The sequence below is a fragment of the Penicillium cinerascens genome, assembly GCF_028974065.1.
Source record: "Penicillium cinerascens strain IBT 15544 chromosome Unknown contig_16_segment0_segment0, whole genome shotgun sequence".
Lineage (NCBI taxonomy): Eukaryota > Fungi > Ascomycota > Eurotiomycetes > Eurotiales > Aspergillaceae > Penicillium > Penicillium cinerascens.
In genome coordinates this window covers 548,287-567,632 of record NW_026695286.1, presented here as the reverse complement: position 1 = coordinate 567,632, position 19,346 = coordinate 548,287, and the positions used below count along the sequence as shown (strand labels likewise).

At 49.0% G+C, this 19,346-nt stretch overlaps 10 protein-coding genes across 10 annotated transcripts; 5 read left to right on the top strand and 5 right to left on the bottom strand.

The window, feature by feature from the left end:
• Window positions 1-1,098: 1,098 nt before the first annotated feature.
• On the bottom strand, window positions 1,099-2,457 carry N7498_000206 (saccharopine dehydrogenase family protein; the record flags this gene model as incomplete). Its single annotated transcript, XM_058447269.1, has 1 exon — window positions 1,099-2,457. The coding sequence occupies one exon, from the start codon at window positions 2,455-2,457 to the stop codon at window positions 1,099-1,101; it is 1,359 nt and encodes a 452-aa protein (XP_058312680.1).
• Window positions 2,458-3,169: 712 nt separating this feature from the next.
• N7498_000205 (NAD(P)/FAD-dependent oxidoreductase) lies at window positions 3,170-4,741 on the top strand (the record flags this gene model as incomplete). Its single annotated transcript, XM_058447268.1, has 2 exons — window positions 3,170-3,760; window positions 3,830-4,741. The coding sequence occupies 2 exons, from the start codon at window positions 3,170-3,172 to the stop codon at window positions 4,739-4,741; spliced, it is 1,503 nt and encodes a 500-aa protein (XP_058312679.1).
• A 612-nt stretch (window positions 4,742-5,353) lies between these two features.
• Window positions 5,354-6,886, top strand: N7498_000204 (flavin-containing monooxygenase; the record flags this gene model as incomplete). The annotated part of the gene is made up of 2 exons (XM_058447267.1): window positions 5,354-5,522; window positions 5,586-6,886. The coding sequence occupies 2 exons, from the start codon at window positions 5,354-5,356 to the stop codon at window positions 6,884-6,886; spliced, it is 1,470 nt and encodes a 489-aa protein (XP_058312678.1).
• Window positions 6,887-7,776: 890 nt separating this feature from the next.
• On the top strand, window positions 7,777-9,060 carry N7498_000203 (uncharacterized protein; the record flags this gene model as incomplete). The annotated part of the gene is made up of 3 exons (XM_058447266.1): window positions 7,777-8,335; window positions 8,401-8,648; window positions 8,710-9,060. 3 exons carry the CDS (start codon window positions 7,777-7,779, stop codon window positions 9,058-9,060), a joined length of 1,158 nt encoding a protein of 385 aa, XP_058312677.1.
• A 967-nt stretch (window positions 9,061-10,027) lies between these two features.
• Window positions 10,028-10,663, bottom strand: N7498_000202 (PaaI family thioesterase; the record flags this gene model as incomplete). Its single annotated transcript, XM_058447265.1, has 1 exon — window positions 10,028-10,663. One exon carries the CDS (start codon window positions 10,661-10,663, stop codon window positions 10,028-10,030), a length of 636 nt encoding a protein of 211 aa, XP_058312676.1.
• A 416-nt stretch (window positions 10,664-11,079) lies between these two features.
• On the bottom strand, window positions 11,080-11,718 carry N7498_000201 (uncharacterized protein; the record flags this gene model as incomplete). Its single annotated transcript, XM_058447264.1, has 1 exon — window positions 11,080-11,718. The coding sequence occupies one exon, from the start codon at window positions 11,716-11,718 to the stop codon at window positions 11,080-11,082; it is 639 nt and encodes a 212-aa protein (XP_058312675.1).
• A 612-nt stretch (window positions 11,719-12,330) lies between these two features.
• Window positions 12,331-14,318, top strand: N7498_000200 (GMC family oxidoreductase; the record flags this gene model as incomplete). The annotated part of the gene is made up of 3 exons (XM_058447263.1): window positions 12,331-12,451; window positions 12,511-13,800; window positions 13,855-14,318. 3 exons carry the CDS (start codon window positions 12,331-12,333, stop codon window positions 14,316-14,318), a joined length of 1,875 nt encoding a protein of 624 aa, XP_058312674.1.
• A 702-nt stretch (window positions 14,319-15,020) lies between these two features.
• Window positions 15,021-15,284, top strand: N7498_000199 (uncharacterized protein; the record flags this gene model as incomplete). Its single annotated transcript, XM_058447262.1, has 1 exon — window positions 15,021-15,284. The coding sequence occupies one exon, from the start codon at window positions 15,021-15,023 to the stop codon at window positions 15,282-15,284; it is 264 nt and encodes an 87-aa protein (XP_058312673.1).
• A 448-nt stretch (window positions 15,285-15,732) lies between these two features.
• Window positions 15,733-17,171, bottom strand: N7498_000198 (putative C6 transcription factor; the record flags this gene model as incomplete). Its single annotated transcript, XM_058447261.1, has 2 exons — window positions 15,733-15,794; window positions 15,836-17,171. 2 exons carry the CDS (start codon window positions 17,169-17,171, stop codon window positions 15,733-15,735), a joined length of 1,398 nt encoding a protein of 465 aa, XP_058312672.1.
• Window positions 17,172-17,562: 391 nt separating this feature from the next.
• N7498_000197 (uncharacterized protein) lies at window positions 17,563-18,836 on the bottom strand (the record flags this gene model as incomplete). Its single annotated transcript, XM_058447260.1, has 4 exons — window positions 17,563-17,744; window positions 17,801-18,047; window positions 18,100-18,608; window positions 18,659-18,836. 4 exons carry the CDS (start codon window positions 18,834-18,836, stop codon window positions 17,563-17,565), a joined length of 1,116 nt encoding a protein of 371 aa, XP_058312671.1.
• Between the last annotated feature and the right edge of the window lie 510 nt (window positions 18,837-19,346).

Genomic DNA, 19,346 nt, shown 5'->3' with positions numbered 1-19,346 from the left:
TGTTTAGAAATTAATAATTTCCTTTTACGCATTGGCGTAGCATTTTAATTTGTTTGGCTCTTTCTTGTTGATGGACTTATGCCTTATAAGAGCGCCCATTTCTAATGTTTTTCCTCTATAAGTGCATTCACATTTGTAGCGCCACTAAAGAGCAAAGCAACCGCTCGCAATGGGTGAACGATGGTAGCGGCTGTGGACCTGGTGGTTGGGCGGAGTTTTGGGAAGAGGTTCTGCTTATATAGTTGATTGACCTAGTGCACATTGTGCTTTGACTGAATATAAGGCATCGAATTGTATCTTCCCTGTCTTGTTTTCTAATTTATTATTGTTGAAGTTTGAGCGAATGGGATGTCAGACTACTATATACTATTTTTTAAGGGACAAAAAAAGAGACAAAGTCCCGCCTACGCGAAGAAGGCTGAGAAGGGTTGCCTAAGAGATGATAAAACTGAGATATTAAAAGTTCAAAAAGTTAGGGATGATTTGGGACCATAAAAGCCTACAGCCACAAGCTACGCAGGGGTCCAGCTTCTAATGCCACTCAATGATAGCCGGGGCTCCGTGACGAAAGGGAAGCATAAGCACATCCGTCGGGATTTACATGCTTAGCCACCTACATCATCATGGTTTTACCCCTTGCTGAATGACGTCTACATATATTCTCGGATGTACACCGGCAGATGAAAAACCCCCAGGCGCGATGGCCGTCTTCATGCAGATACTGCTCGATTTTGTCGGCATTGTTGAATCGAGTGCTCCTATCCGGGAGGCGTGGAGACAGTTTCTGCACAGGGGGGAATTGAGCAGATGGGCGACTGTGTTTCCCATTTGGCTTAGGAATTTAGGGGTGGTCTTTGCTGGTTGGGTAGAGAAGAAGGGTTGACGTGGGATATTTTGATATCAGTTTCTTTGCCTAGCGTTGAGTGTGCACGCGTTGAAGAAAGTGGGTGAAGCGGGTGAGACAGGGGTTTACCTTCTATTTCACGACTCTAAAACTTTAGAACCGCAAATATATTATTCTGCTAAGAATTTTCTTTTTCGAATAGATAGATTAATGAGTCAATTTTGTGGAGTTCAAAGAGCGCATTGATGTTATATCTATTCCTGAACTGATTCAATTATCTGATTTCGTGGGATACCGAGTTTCTCCAAATATTTGAAAAATGCTTCGGGTTTTGCCCAGTCCTCTGGACAGTAGACCCCCGGATTCCTTTGTACTCCCATGTCAAGGGCCAACAACGCGAATGCTGCACAGGATGCCCCGATCGATGTCGCCATGCTTTGCCGCAGAGAAGAGTCATCCGGGGCTGTGGGGGTCCGTCTAATGACCACAGCAGGGTATCCATTACGGATGCCAATACCCCGAACGAGCAGCCCAGTGCGACTCGGGGATTTTTTGCCCCGTAAATTGTCGATCAGAAAGCTGATAGCTTCGCTCATTGAGCATTGACCCTTTCGTACTTGGTTGATTATGCCCCAGAGAGCAAGATTCCACGGTTTCAGTGACGAAACACCATGTGAAGCCAAGCTCTGTAGTTGGTTGAGTGAAATATCTCCACCCCGGAACTGTGCACTGATTGCCTTAATCATGTCGCTGCAGCTCCCTGTTGGTTTGCTCATATTCTCGAGAAAGTCGACAGCGGCATCCATAGATAGAGCACCAGAATTGACGGCGGCCCCAAGCCCCCGTGCAAGTCCGTTGAATGGCGCTGGGTTGAGAGCGCCCGAGGTCCGAATTCGATTCACGTTTGGAAATCGACGAGGCAATGTAACTGGCTCCGGGTGAACGCTCTCATAGACGAGGTCATTAGGGCCACTGGTAATGGGAACATATGATGTCTCGACCCAATTCTCATGAACTGCTGCTTTCCCGTCGGCCCAAGTCAAACACGGCCCACCAGTGATGTGCATAAGGTGTTCTAGAACTTCTCTTCCCAATTGACCGCCCTCCTCGCTAACAAGCCAGCAAATGTCAAGAGTCTCAACAGTATCGAGCTCTTCTGCAATTTCCACCGCCAGAAGATTTGTAATCCCAGGAGAGGAGCCACAATTAATGTAGCAAGGAACTCCTTCCTTCTTTGCCCGCTCATGTAGACTCAGTGACTCCTGCGTACTATGTACATCGTCGGAATAGTCGAGATAAGGCACCCTTGCTTCGATGCACGCCCTGAGCACAGGGGGCGAAGTCCGATAATACGGCTGTGCACCTTGAATCACAAGAGCTGCATCGACGATGGACCTCCGCAACTGGTCGGGATTAAAAATGTCCACCGTTCGGATGGTGATATTTCTACCGGGCAGCTTGGAAGCAACCCGACGGAGGGCATCCTCGTTGGCGTCTGCGAGGACGATGGGCACATCGGTTGCTTTTGCAAAAATCGTAATGGCTTCACCACATATCGCATCTGCGGCACCAATGAAGACAATTGGCTTGCGAGCGCTGGATGTAGAGGACATGTTGCAACTGTGCTGTGCTTTGATAAAGAATATGTATATTTTTGGAAATAGTAGAGAGATTTTTGATTTCGGCTGTGTGGTTACATGTCGAGTATAATAATCCTATGTTAACCTACATGTAGTCTGAAATATAAGCTTCTTTTAAGATGGTTAAGAGCTGTGCTAAGTGGTCCATGAGACGGACGACTTGCCAACGGGTTCGGGACAACTCGCATGACCGGCGGTTCCGGGGTGTCTGGCTTCCCAAGCATAGCAAAATTTCCAATGACTGGCGGATAAAAGTCTTTGACCGATTTGCGAACTGGATCATATGAGGGGGTAAAAGCGCTAGGTAGATTGGACGGAGTTGCGGATGGATGGACTCGGAGCCGCGGAAGAATAACCAACCGGGTAACGTCCCAACTGTGGCCTGTTCAAGGGGCCCGTTGAAGCCTGCGCGGAACTTGACATTGTGAGCTTTTGTTTCCCCGCAATTACCGAGGCCGCAGTTACCGAGGAATAAAGCGAATTTTAATTTGTGAATAACGTTCGGTAATCAAATACCTGTGTCTCAGAAATAAGATAAATCAGACGCGCGGCGCCTCCTGTTGTAGTTCTTTTTCGGTATGCGCACACGGATTTCCATCTGTCTATATACACCCACACGTGTCTTTATCAAGAACCGGTCAAGAACAACTCAATTGATTCAATGTCCAATTCAACCAGACAAGATATGGGGGCTCCTGAACTCCCACAAGAATTGTTATGCAAATTGGCTGGCCAGGTAGTCCAAGACCCCGGCATTCCTGTTCCAAATCCGACAGTCTCGGCCTGGCAAGAGCCTCCGCACCCTCTCGCGACTATTCAGTCAAAGAACTTGCCACAATATACCGATTTTGCCATTCTTGGCTCTGGCATCACCGGTTGTAGCGCTGCCAAGACAATTCTCGAAAGTGAACTGGGCCGCGACAAGAGGGTCGTCGTCTTTGACGCTCGTTCTCTGACTACCGGAGCGACAAGTCGCAACGGAGGCTTTCTGCTAAGTCATGCGCCTCAGTTCTATGGACAGTTTGCTGATGCTTTCGGTACCGCGGCTGCTAAGGAAATTGCTTTATTTTGTGACCGCACACTGGAAGAGATCATCCAGGTTGCCAAGGAAGAGAGCCTTGACAAGATCAGCGAGATAAGAGACGTGACTACGGTATCTACCTACGAGGATGAGGAAGGTTTTGAGAAAGCCTCTCGGTCGATTCGCATGTACGAAGAAGCCGTTTCCGGGTCCAAGGAGAAATATGCAATCATCGACGGTGAAACAGCAAAGAAGGTTAGGCGTTTCATACCCAGGCACATAAATGAGCCTCTCGAAAACAACAAGCTAAATATTTCCCAATAGACATACAATTTCAAGGAGTCCAAAGGTGCTCTGGTGGTCAAGTCTCACGTCTGCTGGCCATATAAGCTGGTAACAAATATTCTCCAGCGCCTTCTTCAAAGCCATGCAGAACTGTTTTCAGTCGAAACAAACACGCCAGTGACTTCAATCAAAGTCTCTCGAGATTCCAACACCGCATATCCCTATGTTTTGGACACCCCCCGTGGGACTGTCAGGGCGGCAAAAGTCTTCCATTGTGTGAATGGCTTCACTGGACACCTTCTACCCAAGCTTAGAGGGCCTCTGTTCCCGTGCCGACTATCAATGTCGACACAAAAGCCAGGTCCGCAATGGGGAAATCGCCCCTACTCATGGCTCTTCCATTCGAAACAGACTTGGGATCCTAATACCACATTGGTCGAGCAAGGGCTATATTGGATGCAGCAAAATGCCGAGACGGGTGATCTTTTCGTTGGAGGAGACACTCAGAGGCTGGACGACTTTTTGTCTTCGGATGACTCAGTCATCAGTGCGGACTCCGCGAGAAATTTTACCACCTTGCTTCCCAAGAGACTCTTCAACGAGGGTTGGACTAACCCTATAACCAATGACACCTTGTCTTCTGCTACTGCGCTTCAGCGGATCTGGTCTGGAATCATTGGTATGACCGCTGATCAACTCCCGATTGTGGGAAATTTGCCAGCTTCTGTGAGCGAAAGGGACGTTGAAGGTGGTGAGTGGGTTGCAGCTGGCTTCAATGGATATGGCATGTGCCAGGCCTGGTTATCCGGCCAGGCTATTGCTCGTATGGCCTTGGGAGAGCCAAAGCCAGAGTGGCTCCCGGACGTCTACTTGAGCACCGAGAAGCGGCTGACAGACAAGACAACCATGGGCGCAGAAGCAGGCCTTGCGTCGTTTTTCTCCAGGTCATAAGACTGGCACGGATGTTTCAAACCGACCGCATAAGTCTACGAGCGAGCAACGCGTGATTTCACACTCAATTCATGTTAATATTGTGATTTTTGGAATTAGATTGAAATTGAAGTCTATTTTTGCTCAAGAAAGATTTTTGTTAGGCCTAGTTCCATTCTGAATAGCGTATGTATTATATATTCCGTTAAGCCAGATTTAACTACAGAGATGCTAGGGTTTTGGGCTGGCACGCTCAAGTAGGCCCAAGATCGACACATCGGCCGCAGGCAGAAGTAATCTCATGGCTAGGACCAAACCACCCATGAGGAGTAAGTCAGTGCACTCGGACATATGCCCAATTATCCTTTTACTTGATTCCAATTTGGACCAGAGGTCCTTTGGTGAGATTCTTGTGGTAATTTCACTATTGACTGAACCGTAACGGCTGTTTCGCGGATCCGCGGACCCGAGAATTCATCACTTAAAAATTACCGGAGGAAGTGGGAGGTGCCAATAGGAATGGCATGAACTACGAGGGAGCTTATATGGTCTTGCATTGACCTCTATAAGCCTAGGATCCCAAGCTACAAAACAAAGCGTCCACACAAAAACGCCCAAGTCAGCTACGTCACTATGGCTACGTACAAAGAAATGCCAGATTTCGATGTCATCATTGTCGGTGCCGGAATCTCTGGCATTAACTTTGCTTACCGTCTGCAAGAGCGCAGCCCAGAGCTCAGTTACTCTATTCTCGACGGCCGACACGAAATTGGAGGGACTTGGAGCCTATTTCAGTATCCTGGTGAGCCCTGCCATCCCCATAGTTATCAGATTTGAATATTTTTCCTGACCTTATAAAACACAGGTATTAGATCGGATTCGGACCTCTATACTTTCGGCTTTGCGTGGCGCCCCTGGACAGGAAAGGACTCCATTGTTCATGGCTCTATCATTCGCCAGTACCTTGAAGACTCAGCCGCCCAAGAAGGCATCGATAGGAAGATACGCTTTCGCCACAAGGTGAACAAGTTGAACTGGTCATCCTCGTCTAATATGTGGGACTTTGACATCGCCGTCAACGACACGAAAATGATGTCTTTGAGGTCTCGCTTCGTCTTCCTCGGCACAGGCTACTATGACTATCAGGAACCACTACAGGGGGAAATTCCTGGGATACACAATTTCCAAGGCAAGGTCATTCACCCCCAGTGCTGGCCTGCTGATCTCGACTACGCCAACAAGCAGATCGTCATTATTGGATCTGGCGCCACCGCTATCACACTACTTCCGTCCCTCGCCACAAATGCTGCGCACGTAACCATGCTCCAGCGCTCGCCGTCCTACATCGCGTCCCTTCCCTCCCGGGGAGTTTTTGAAGCCATTGTTTCAAACATTCTACCCCGATTTGCGGCCAATCGAGTATTACGCCTTAAATGGATGCTTTTCTCATTATTCATGGTGTCAATGTGCCGTCTTTTCCCTCGTGCAGCCAAATCTTTCTTCCTCCGGGAGACAGCCAAACTTCTGCCGCCAGGCATAAGCCTAGAGCCGGATTTCGTGCCTTCGTACAAGCCATGGGAGCAGCGCTTGTGCCTTTGTCCTGACGGCGACTTTTACGCCTCAATTCGGAGCGGAAAAGCAAGCATCAATACCGATACAATTGAAACTATTACTACGTCCAGCATAAAGCTCGCCTCCGGGAAGGAGCTCCATCCTGATATCATCGTGACAGCGACTGGGCTTAAGCTACGCATGGCAGGTGGTATCGCCATTACCATCGACGGCGAGCCGTATGAAATATCGGACCACTTTGCTTGGAGGGCTGCCATGATGGAAGGTCTGCCTAACTTGGTGCTATCAATTGGATACGTCAACGCAAGCTGGACGCTGGGGGCAGACTCAGGGGCACAGTTAGCGTGCCGCTTGCTGACCCGGATGAGGAAAGAGGGCGTATCGGTAATTGTGCCGCGAATGACGGTGGAGGAGAGGCAGGCATTAGAAGAATGTCCATTTTTGGCATTATCTGCGACCTATGTGAGGAAAGGGGGAAATGTGTTTCCCAAGTCTGCGTTTACGGCTCCGTGGCAGCCGCGTTCGTACTACTGGAGGGATCTAGCCATCGCGCGATGGGGCGATGTCAAGAAGGGCATGCAGTGGTTGAGATAGATTTCTTTGCGGACCTATCATGGTAAAATCATGGTAACATCTACATATCGACTGTCCATCGTCTTGAGCCGTGGGCGCCTTTCACCATGTCAGCAGTTGACCTAAGCTTTTCTTTCAACTACTGCAATATAATCAGTAGATATCTCTATGTGCTAGCAGATAAGTCTTTATGGAAAATATTTGACTTCGTCCTCTAAGAATCTGAAAACAGACCGGAGTAAAACCGATATCCTCGATGCATTGAGACTGATTCAATAGTAAACCATACACATTTCTTGCCCCTCACATTAACAATATCTGAAGTTAGTTAGCATTATCAGCTTGTCGGGGCTTAGCATCACCCTCGCAGCTCAGCAATCAATTGTTGGAAAGAACTCGCCAATCCCAATTGATTGCCACCTTATCATGGGAGGGTGATCTTCGGCAGAACAGCTCGATTTGGCCTAGAGCTCAATGGGGCGGGTGGATCCGAACCAGCTAAAGCGATGCGGAAAGTATAATCATGGGACCCGCGGCTCCGAGGAAGCGCGGCTTTTATGGCCAAGTTATCATAAGAACATGTTAAGGAAACTATGTGACCCGCGGAAGAAGTTAAGTTTAAGAAGTTTAGTTAATTGCGGGGTACATGAACCGTGGATATTCACCCTGCGAGTTTTATCATTTCATATTCGCGTCATATTGCTGCTTCGTAGGTCCGAGCCCTATATCGACAAGTAACTAGACTCATGGGCTGTAAATTAACTTCCGAGCGGCGCAAGTGTCGTAATGCAGTGTTCATGCCGTCCCCCCATTGAATTCAGCATTTAAAGGACGGTTAAAATCCAAAAAGTAGAGTTAGGGATAAGCCCATTCTTTGTTATTGAAGCTTTTTTTTTAATTCAACCAAATTAATGGCGATCTGCAAGAGTGAGGATGTCGAACAGTCTATTTCGGAGAGTCAAAATTTTGAGTTGAATGAGACCAACGGCAGCCGTTCAGATCTTGCCATCCAAGATGATGTACATTTTCCAGATGGTGGTGTCAAAGCTTGGCGTACCGCTCTTGGTGGGTTCCTGGCATTCATTGCCAGCATTGGTTTCATGAGCGGTGGCTCCATATTCCAGAGCTACTACATTACAACGACGCTGTCCTCATCGGACCCTTCCGACATTGCCTGGATTGGGAGTGTGCAGCTCTGGGGTTGCTTTTTCTTTGGGATTTGGGCCGGTAGGTTGTCTGACAAGTATGGACCAGCCTTGCCCCTTGGGGTGGGAACCTTTTTTATGGTTCTTGGCACCATGATGGCTTCTATTTCGAAGAAGTACTATCAGTTCCTATTATCCCAGGGATTTTGCGAGGCATTAGGAATGGGCTTGATCTTCACACCGGCTCTAGCAGTCCAGTCACAGTGGTTTTTGAAAAGACGCGGCTTTGTTGTTGGAGCCGTCATGTCGGGCCAAAATGTAGGAGGTATGTATCTGGCCGGTTTGGACAAGATTCTACCTCCAGGACTAATCTCGCTCTCTCCAAATCAGGAATAATTTGGCCCGTGATGGCCGATAAGCTCCTCAATTATGATGGAGTGTCATTGGGCTGGACGCTACGCATAATTGGCTTCATGCAGCTGGGTTTGATGATTGCTGCCACTCTATTAGTCCAGCCGAGATTTCCGCGGATCTCGGAATATGATGTGCTCCCTGTGAGACGATATTTTACCGATAAAAGGACTATCATGTTTACGATCGCATTTATCATCATGGATTTGGGGATTTATATCCCGTGGGTGAGTGGCAGGAATATATTAAGTATCCTCAGTTGACTAACGAGCTTCCCCTCAATCACAGTTTTATATCACTCCCTATGCAATGCAAAGCGGTGCCTCTGCGAGTCTCTCTTTCTACACCGCAGCAATCCTGAATGGCGGCGCGTTTTTGGGATGTTATGCCTTGGGAATTATAGCGGACTCCGGATGGGGTTTTTTTAATTCTCTCACAGTGACCACTTTTGCATGCGCGGTGGTCGCCTTCGCATGGATTGGTGCACAACACATTGATGCCATCATTGTGTGGGCTGTAATGTACGGCGTTTTGTCCGGTGCTCTTCAAGCCATATTTTCACCATGTTTATCTCTCCTGGCACCTACGCCAGAGGTGATTGGGTCTTGGAATGGTAAGCGACTTTATTACTCTCTTTGACTCAAAAGTTTCAGTGAAAATAACACAATTCAAAAGGAATCGCTATCACGGTTACGTCATTTGCAGTCTTAGTTACTGGACCGATTGCTGGACAACTGCTCAGTGATGAGGGTGGGAATGGTTACGTCCCGATGCAGGTGTTTACGGGAATTACCTTGGTTCTTTCTGGTGTCTTCTATCTAGTCACGCGGTTCTTAGTATCTCGTGATAGATGGATTTGAGTGAATACGTTAAGATTTGGCCAGCTTGAAGCTGAGTAAAGCAGTGCGAGCTCCGTGTAGTTCGATAGCTGGATCACACCATCGCTATGCCTACCAGCATAGATAATATGGACACCGAGTAAAAAATCAGCGAGCGAATCAAAATATCATTCAAATAAGCACCTGTCGCTCTTACATCAATCCCAGGGACAGTAAAGACGACGGCAATGAACAGAATTTGGTCGATATCTCCCCATAATAGAAGCTGACACCAGACCGCGTTACAAAACATAACCGTTAGTCAGAATTTCCTGATAGAAGTGCCTGATTTGAGGTCTTAATCACCATAGCAGAAGTGTTTAGAGTATATCCCTCAGATAGGGACTTGCGATCATTCTGACCTGATAGCGATCATGTTCTGGATGCACGAGTGGTAGACTCACTTTTGCTCTATATTTCACTGGTTCCTCAACATACTTTCGAGGAAGCATCAGCAAAGCTAGTACTAAAAGCTATTTGTGACTTAACTCACGCTGCCCTCCGAGACCGGAAGTCTAGCGAGCTTTATCCTTTCAGGTGACTTTAATCGACACCACCCTGCTTGAGGCTGTAATTACAACCTTCACTGGTTTACGGAGCAAAAGCCGACCTGGATGACTTTTTCTAAGATCCTGCATGCTACGGCTGGAAAGGAGAAGGAAAGATGGCTGATTAAGCCGCGGTTTGTGGCCAAGTTGATTTTTTGAAGAGCCATTGGATGGCTATTTCTATAACGGAGATCGTAGCCGGATGTAGAGAGATTTTGCCGTCACTTTCAGTGAACCTTCATGATCCAGAATATGTGCCTCAAGGAACCATTTCCTATCTTCCTTCCTCTTCACCCACGTTTTGATGACAATTACACTGGGGGTAGGCACAGGTGAATGATAGGATACCTCGAGTCTAGCCGTAAGTAAATGCTCCTGTTCCTCTGAGACGAAAACACGATAGGTCTCGGCGCAAAGACCCAGTGTCTCGTCTAACAAAGCTGCCAGAACTCCTCCGTGGGTAGTGTTGATGTAGCCGCTCACCCCCGATTCAAGTTGACAAAAGGCAACAAAATGTGGCTCCTCTAGACCTTGTGATTGGTCAGAGCCCTCATTATCCGCTGGTGGGCTTTGTAGAGAATATTCCTTTCGCATGAAAGCTAGGACCCGTGGAACGGTGTCCTTCGAGTTGATCGCTTTATTGAAGAATTTGTCGGACAAATCTCCTTTGTCGTATCTCGTGACGAAAGGTACCGGCTCGTAGGAACTGGACTTATCCAGGTAGGGGCGGGCGAAAGGCATCTTAGCGAAGAAGTCGACATCTTCCTGAGAGACTGGGAGCTTGCTGATCAGCTCTCGGTATGTATGTTTGTACATGGTTGTTTGGTTGATGAAAAGGATAGAATGGTCAAATTAGGTCTATGTGTCCAATTCCGCGTAGAGAATAGCAATATTCACCCAGGTTACAAGGCGGTCAATAACGAAACCACCTACATCTGTTTGCCCAACAGCCGCGGTTCGGACTTGTGGCTCCGACTTGTGGCTCCGACTAGCGGACCCCGCTCCAACCAGCCGCAGACCCGAACTGTTTAGAGTTTGTTCAACAACATTTAATGAAACAAGACGTGCGAATACGATTGGTAATAGAATAGACAACCAAGCCTGGAGCCGTAAAAAGAAACCAAAGAAAAAACACCAAGGCTATTTTCCCAATAACGATAAAGCCAATTGGTGTTCCATCCATCCCGTCACCGAGTATTCGTCACGTTGAAACTCCGATCAAAAGCTCAAAATCAACATTTCGGTGCATTTAAAAAGGGGTTGTATTCCACCTGCGATGGAGCGACGAACAGTGGTGTAGGTTCCAAGGCCTCAGGTCCGCTCTCACTCCCTGGTTTCACGAGGGCATCCTCAGCCGGAGTCGCTATTGTGGGCATCATACTCCGTAAAAATGCGCGCTCTTCCGCTGTCGTCAAAACATTGTCCAGGAAATTGCTGCATCTCTGCATGGACGGCTTAGAAGTAGAGGATTGGATCGATGAAGTTGCCTGAGGCAGCAGTTTACGTTGTTCAGGTTGGCAGACACCGGTCTGTTGGTCCCTCATCACGGGTGGCGTGGAGAAGAACCCGGGATGAGATAAAGAAGAGGCAGGATCGCGGAATACAACCCGGCTCCTTTGTTCTGGATCCTCATTCGATTGAAGGCATGGGAACGGGAACTGGGGATCGATACCACCAAGGGCGATGATGAGCTCCTTCTTCGATAACGAAAGTGCCACTTGCTGCTTGGACACGGAGCTCCTTGAATTGGAGCGACCGCATTTCCTGATTCCTCCGCAAGATGCTCTCCGAGAGCTCATGATGGCTTCTCCCCTTGGGCTCGGCGAGGGACTGGCACGGGCTTGTCTAGAGTGGCAGGCTGGGGCGTTCATGGCTTCTTTGTGTGTCTGGTGTCTTTAAACGTTTATTTCTAGGAAGATTGAAGGGGATCAAAATAAAAGTCCAGATTCGAATCCGGTGCCTTCGCGATTTAAAATTGAAATGATCTTCTCGGCCTCACAAGACCACCTCCGAGAGTCTAATCATTCTGGCCTGGCTCGGACCTCCATTTTGCCATCCCGTGTCCGAATCATAGCTACCACACCGCTATTCACGTCTCACGATGGGAAATCCAGAAGCGCTTCACCTGCTGTGGGTGGGTAAGGGGCCGTTACTGCGCAGCCGCGGAGCATCGGAGCCGCAAACGCCCTGGATCAATGTTTGGCCTCAAGCGGCTCCGCGATTCCTTTCCTCTCGCACTATTTGTTTTGATTCTTCGGACAAGAATTCGTCCGGTCCATTACTGTAGATCTGGGGAATATAGATGCGGGGAAGATGATGTGGATACCGAGGTGAAGTGCCGAATCATCATGTAAGCCAAATGGTGGGTGGGTGAGGGGTAAGGGAGTGGGGTAAGGGAGTGGGGTAAGGGAGCAGTGGTATAAATGAACCACATGGGGACTGCTCCCGTGAACCTCTAGCTCACAGTATCCTACTTTCTGAACATGGCTCGTCGGCATCGAAACCCCCTGCACGATCCTCTCCACTATGCAACGCCGCAGCCTGCCTCGGGTCCGCCTGTGACGTATGCTTCGGCTTCTCGCCTTCTGTGCGGGTATGACTACGGTATGTCTGACGATAGAATCATTTTTTTGACGATCTAGATGGCTTATTCTCGAAACCAGTAATCGTCGGTGCTGGTGCAGCTGGATGTGTTCTCGCCAGCAAGCTTTCGGAAGATGCAAATGTCTCGGTTCTGCTACTTGAAGCAGGAGGAGATAACACCAGTATTTTGGAGACTAAAGTCCCTCTAATGTTTCCAAAGCTCTTTCACACGGAGCATGACTGGAACTACTACACGGTCGAACAGCCGAGTCTCGCATATCGAAAGCTGTATTGGCCTCGCGGACGTGTACTTGGAGGCTCAACTTCGCTCAATGCTATGATGTACCATCATTGCTCAAAATCCGACTTCGATGAATGGGCTACTGATTACGGATGCGACGGCTGGAGCTACAATGATTTGGCGCCTTTCTTTCGCCGTATGGAAAAGTTCACTCCGAACCTCACACGACCGGCCATTGATGTGAAACATCGCGGCTCTACCGGCGACTGGCACACAGGCTACTCATGGCTCTCCGAGATCATGGACAAAGGGTTCCTGCCGGCTTGCCAGGATGCAGGAATACCTTTAAGTGCCGATGTGAATACCTCTGACGGTAGTCTCGGAGTGACTCGATTTCAAACGTTCATCGATTCCAAGGGGCAGCGTTCGTCTTTAGCTACCGCCTTTCTAACACCCGATGTCCTTCAGAGGCCAAATCTCTATGTAGCCTGTCATTCCCATGTCACACGCATTCTTTTTGATAGGCTCACTACCAACCAGCCTACTGCGATCGGCGTTGAGTTTCAAACCAAGCAAAAGGGCATTCTTTTCGAGGTCCATGCTCGGAAAGAGGTCATCCTCTCTGCCGGTTCCATCAACACCCCACAAACTCTTCTTTTGAGCGGGATTGGTCCCAAAGTAGAGCTCGAACGCCACGGCATTCCCATTCTTCAAGAAAATGACGCAGTAGGGCGAAACTTGAAAGACCACCTCTGTCCCACAGGCATCATCTGCAAAGCAAAGCCAAACACAACCCTAGACTATCTTTCCAACACATTCAAAGCTTTGCCAGCTTTACTCCAGTGGATGACCTTGGGACGAGGACCTTTGACCAGCAATATTGCGGAAGCCGCTGCCTTTCTCCGCTCGGCCGATTTCACCTTTCCTCAATCATCTGGCTCTCTAACGGACTACGGTTCTGGGAGTATTGGACCGGACTTGGAGATTATTGGGGCGCCCTTGGCTTTTATCCATCATGGAGAGGAGCGCCCACCAGACGAAAGCGATGCGTTTAGTATTATCCCAATCATCCTTCGTCCTCAGAGCAACGGCACCATCACACTTCGGAACAAGGATCCATTTGAACCACGTAAGTATACTGATGGAGTCACCTATGAGTCGATGACTAATGAGAATTATCTAGCTATCATCGACCCAAAATACCTGTCTGATAAGGACAACAATGACCTAAACGTTCTGTTGACCGGTCTTCGGATCTGTCTGAAAATAGTGCGAAGCCCGGCCCTCCAAAGTTATCTAGAGCCTGTTCCTGTCAACGATGACCCAACATCCGCATGGTGGCCCTACTCAAGTAGCAACGTTGAAGCCATCTCGGATAAGGACCTTATTCGCTTTATGCAAGAGAAAGCCTTCACACTTTACCACCCAGTTGGCACGGCCCGCATGGGCTCAGACCCAAAAACGAGCGCTGTCGACCTAAACTGTCGAGTCCATAATGTGAAAGGCTTGCGGGTTATGGATGCGAGTGTGTTTCCCGAGCAAGTTAGTGGACATCCAACTGCTCCCATTGGTGCATTGGCCTACAAGCTTAGCGACATGATCAAGCAAGATCGTCGCGCAGATGCACCGTTGTCAGCGAACTTGTAGTGCATTTTTGGTTATTTTCTTCAGTTTGATTGTATACCCGTCGTTTTAGAAACAACTTTTTGTAAATTTGACATGTTTAACGGGATGGATAAATTCACGCCATCTGCTGGCAATCATATCTTGATAAATTTGGAAAAGCTATTAACCTCTCCTCCAATCATCTTAAGCCCGAAGGCAGGGACAAAGCTGCATAGGGTGGAGAATGGACAAAGAGCATTTTGGTGATAGGGGTTTGCATTGTAAAGATTTAATATTACGCACACAGAAGATATATTTAGAAGATGTAGCCTGAATAGTCTCAATTTAGAGAACATGGGACATTCTGGAAAGTTGGTCTGAGCCGGGGCGCCGCACCACTTCTCGAAATCCCGAGGCAATGACGACAGGACAACGTACACTGTCAGCCCCTCTTCAACAAATATCCTGAAGCAATGTTCGTTCTTCTCATCCCTTCAGGTCTCAGGACCTAGATCTAGCAGGTTTTCTCTTTGCGTCTAATTGGTCAGGGATTGGGTGGCTTGTTGGTAGGATGACGTCGTCTATAATCATCGGTTCGCGGCGTTCCCCGCAAACCCATCATCAATATAAATTATCGAATCCTTCAAAAAACAATTCATTGATCCCAAAAATTTCATTCTATTGAACCACGACCGTGAAATAGTATTGTCAAAGAGCACATACCACGCAACCTCATCTCCACAAATGGCACCTTCGGATAGCAGACCCATGCTTGGGAAGAAAGCCGCGCCGGCGGCTGAAGAGGAGAATATCAAAGAACAAGCTCAGCACGACCCCAACCAGAACGAAAACGAGTCCTCGGATGCCAGACCTATGCTGGGGGAAAAGACCCCTTTGGCGGCCGAAGAGGAGAATATCAAAGAACAAGCCCAGCACGACCCAACCCAGAACAAAACCGCGTCCTCGGATACCAAGTCTGCTTCTCGGGGGAAAAGCGGCGCGCTGTGAATAGCGACGCAGGTGAAATGCAACACTCTGTACTTTGATTCTCTCTATGTCGTCGAAGATAGACGTGGTGCTGCATGCACTGCCATGATCAAATCTTGTTGGGGGATGTTTCCCCTCAGAACAGAGCACGTCGAGGTTTTTGTCAAATATTCCCAGAGTCAATTATGTTCCTCTCAAAAATGGTTTGCACCGCATTAAACCCTTGTAAATTATTAGCGAAAGAAACGAAAGCAATTGCCATTTCATTGTGAGTGAGGATTTAGTAAAGTCTAAGCTTTGAGGGGTTGAACCCCTAAAGTAGGGTTCGCTGGAAATTACAGGTTTCAAGGGCACCATTTCTGGCCTAAAAGGCGGTCATTTCCGGGATTGATTTCAGCAGACTTCATATTCTATATATATTATTAGCGCCTGAATTTTAGTCTATATCGCAGACAATATCTCCCCAGGCTCATAGCCCCAAGCCCTCTCGAGATCCTTCAGCCTCCACAACGCCCCCCAACCAGTGGTTTCCTCAACGATCTTGAATAACTTTGCAACTTCAACATGCTCACTATGATGACTGAGTAGCTTCCCCGCAATATATAGCGGCTGAATCGCATTAATCAGATTCCCACTGTGCGGATTCGTCAACGAAATCCCACACACCCTCCTTGCATGCCAAATCGCCGAGTAATGTGGTTTTCCCGTTGGCAAAGTCATTTCCATTGGCCTGATATCTAGCATCATGATACAAGATGCGTGATACAGCTGGTTCCCCGAGATAGCCGCCCAGTGCGCGAACAGAATTTCGGGAAAGATTTGTCCGCCTCCTATTCCTGTAGTTTTGATTGGGAGCAAGGCTGGAGGTCGTGTCTCGAGCCAGTATTGGAGTTCATCCCAGAGAGTGTTCCATTGTTCGCTGAATGGTCGCTCGTCGTCGACCATCTCGCCCAGCTCTAGGTGTCTTGTCTGCCGACATGCAAGATCGCACGTCTTGGCGCATAGGTACACGGCCCAATTGGCGTGCATGTCCGGACTCACGCGACCCTTCGCGCAGAATAGGTCGCGAATCATACCCTCTCTTTCTTTTGGGGATGATGTTTCCGGCATCGCTGGTACCCATTTTTCAAGTGCGAGAACCGTGCTCTCGGCACCATTGGAGATGATCGCGCCGCATAGCTCCATCCGCGCGTAACACCAGAAGACAGCTTGGAGATGCCCCCCTGATAGGCCATTCACGTTAAACGAGTCGAATAATGCCGCGCACCCTTCCACGTGTCGACGCCAGTCTCGCGGACTCACGGACATTAGTTCCATTACTGCGAGGATGCAGACTGTCACTAGGACATTCGGGTCTTTGGCTTGAAGGCATGGTGTCAAGAGGCGGATGGACTCTTGGTAGAGCTCCAGGCTGTCGTAAGCTTTATCAAGACATGCTTTTCGCTCAGTCTGCCGGGCAGAGAAAGCAAGGATGGCGTAGAATAAAGTCGGAGATCGTTGCGCCAGGATGGGAATGTGAACTCCAAAATGGCGCGCCTCGTCGAATTTATCCAAGTACGGTGCGCACTCGGTTATCCAGTTCTTGAGATAATAAATCAGTCGGATTTTTGGGATTGATACCCGTGTGAAATCAAGACTCTGCCGTGATGCACGTGGACCAGGGCCATCTAGTGGATCCGAGGGTGCTGGTGAGATATATGTGCTAGGTTCAAGACTTGCGACTGCAGAGAATAGCACGCAGCGCAGCTCTTCTTGTAATTCGAGGAAGCGCGGGTTAGCAGCGTATTCGTCCGCGCTTGAGAATGTGCCGGGGGATAGGAAAGCTTCGTCTTCGAATAATGGCGGTGCGCTGTTGAATGAGTCGGATATTCTCCCGTTAGGAAGAATTGGAGGGACCGGGTCATCCATGATGGTGGTGAAGAGGGAACCTGGGGTAGAATGGAAGAAAAGGTAATGGGTGGAGCTTCCCAAAGTTCTGTCTCGGGCTCCATCCGGAGACAAAAAGTTACTTAGTCACGCAGGCCCGCGCTGCCCCAGAATGGGATCGTGACCCGTGGATAGCCATGAAAAGCCCGAGATGAGTACAGAAAAATTGTGAGTCGAAGATAAGCCTTGGAAACCAGGCATCGGCCAAAAAGTCACTTAAGTTACTTCAGCTACTTCTCTGGACGACATTTCTAGTCCCGTGGACACATTCCCAACCGGTAGAATGTTATAACTAACATACAAACATCTATTTAAACCCAATTCGATCCTCTAGTATATACAATATTTACCTAGCGCCTCATGATATGTACATCTACAGGTCGGCGCAAGACTTGGGGTGCATAAGAGAATGCTTAATCCGCTGTTTCAGCTTATCCGCATCAACCTCAAAGACATACGTCACATTGCGAATACCAGCGGGCGCAAGGGCCTTCTGGTAGACGTGAACGTTACCGTAGTTGGGGCTGCCGTAGGAGATGTCGACGTCGATGTATACTAGAAGTTGACGATTAGTTCTCCTCAAGTATCCAATGATTTCTAAAATGACAAACCTGTAGTCTTGTTGATGGCGAGGGAGGGATCAACCATCAGAGCCGCAGCAGTTTCATCCCAAAAGGGGAAGGAGATGTCATAGTACTTGGCGAACAGCTCACTGTAGGGGTTTCCGGCTTTCTTGATCTCGTCGACGAATTCCTGGGTAGGGAATACCTGGTTCGCGACGTTGCCGGCGACGATGATCTCGGGGAAATCGGCTGTCAGGGCGATCTTGGATGCTTCAGGGTCCATCATCAGGTTGATCTAGGAGTGGTCAGTTAGTGCGTCTCTTCTTGGAGATATCTAAGGTACGTACGTCGGACTGGTAATCAGCCTGCATGATACTGCCAGTAGCCTGGAGCATATTCAGATCAACATACCCGCCCATGATCACCAGGTTCTTCGCGAGTGATGCGAATTGAGGATCCATGCGAGCAGCCAGTGCCACATTGGTCAGAGCTCCTGCAGAGTAAATGGACACCTGACCGGGGTACTTGTGCACCATCTCGACCATGAAGTTTGCAGCGGAGGTCGAGTTGTCCGGCTTGCCCTTGGGGAAACCCTCCCTGAACGCCGACTTGACAATTCGGTTCGGGTTGCCCGAAGTAGGATCATTGCCTTCGGCCTCATAGGTTGCGTTGTAGGGAGCGAATGCTCCCTGCCAGGGGAGTTTGCCGTGAATGGTCTCCCATGCCTGGAACCGCAGGGGAGTATTGATCAATGGCCAAGTAGAACCAGGATAAACGGGGATGCAGCTCAGATTACCGGCTTCCAGAGTTGCCACGGCGTGCAGTGCCGCCTGGGGTTGCCAGGTGTCGCAGGTATCTAACGTAGAAAGTTAGTTGCTGCGTACGGCTAGTATATGACGCACTCACCTGATGCCAGGGCCAGAACATCGACGTCCCCATCGAGGGCGATCAGATATGGCACGAAACCAGCCGTGTACCAATCATTGTCCATGATGGCATAGTGTTTATCCCCCTGCGCAAAGGCGCCACCCACCAAGGGAAGCAGAGAGCTGCAGAGCAGCGGCAAAGAAGTCGGCCAATACATCGTTCCCCTAGTCTAGCAGGTCACGCACTGAAGATACCCCAGATTTTCACCCCGTTCATTCACCGGGGCCTTTATACCTCGAAGTACCGTTGCCTATCCTTTAACATTACGTCGGCCGGTCCCGGTCTAATTCCCAATCATCAGCCGAAAGCTTGGAGTTTTGATGTCAAATTGCACCGGATCGCACATCCAGCTCCACGAACCCCCCCCGCATCGACTTGACCAATACAGCAAAACTCTGCCTCCGATTCCCCGAAACAGGCACAGATCCGTGCCCTTCCCCACAATCTGCCCACAATCGGCAAGGCTAGTTTCACTCGTGGAAACCATCAGTCACGAAATGTGCGCAACCCGAAAGCTAGCGGGCTTGGGCTGCCAGGGTCCGAGCCTTCACACGGGATTGTGGCTCCAATCTTCCCCTTCGCTTCCCGAGTGGATCCACCCGATCCCGATATTTCGCCCAATTAGGTGGGTATAGCCTACACATATCCATGTATGGTTTAGTGCCGA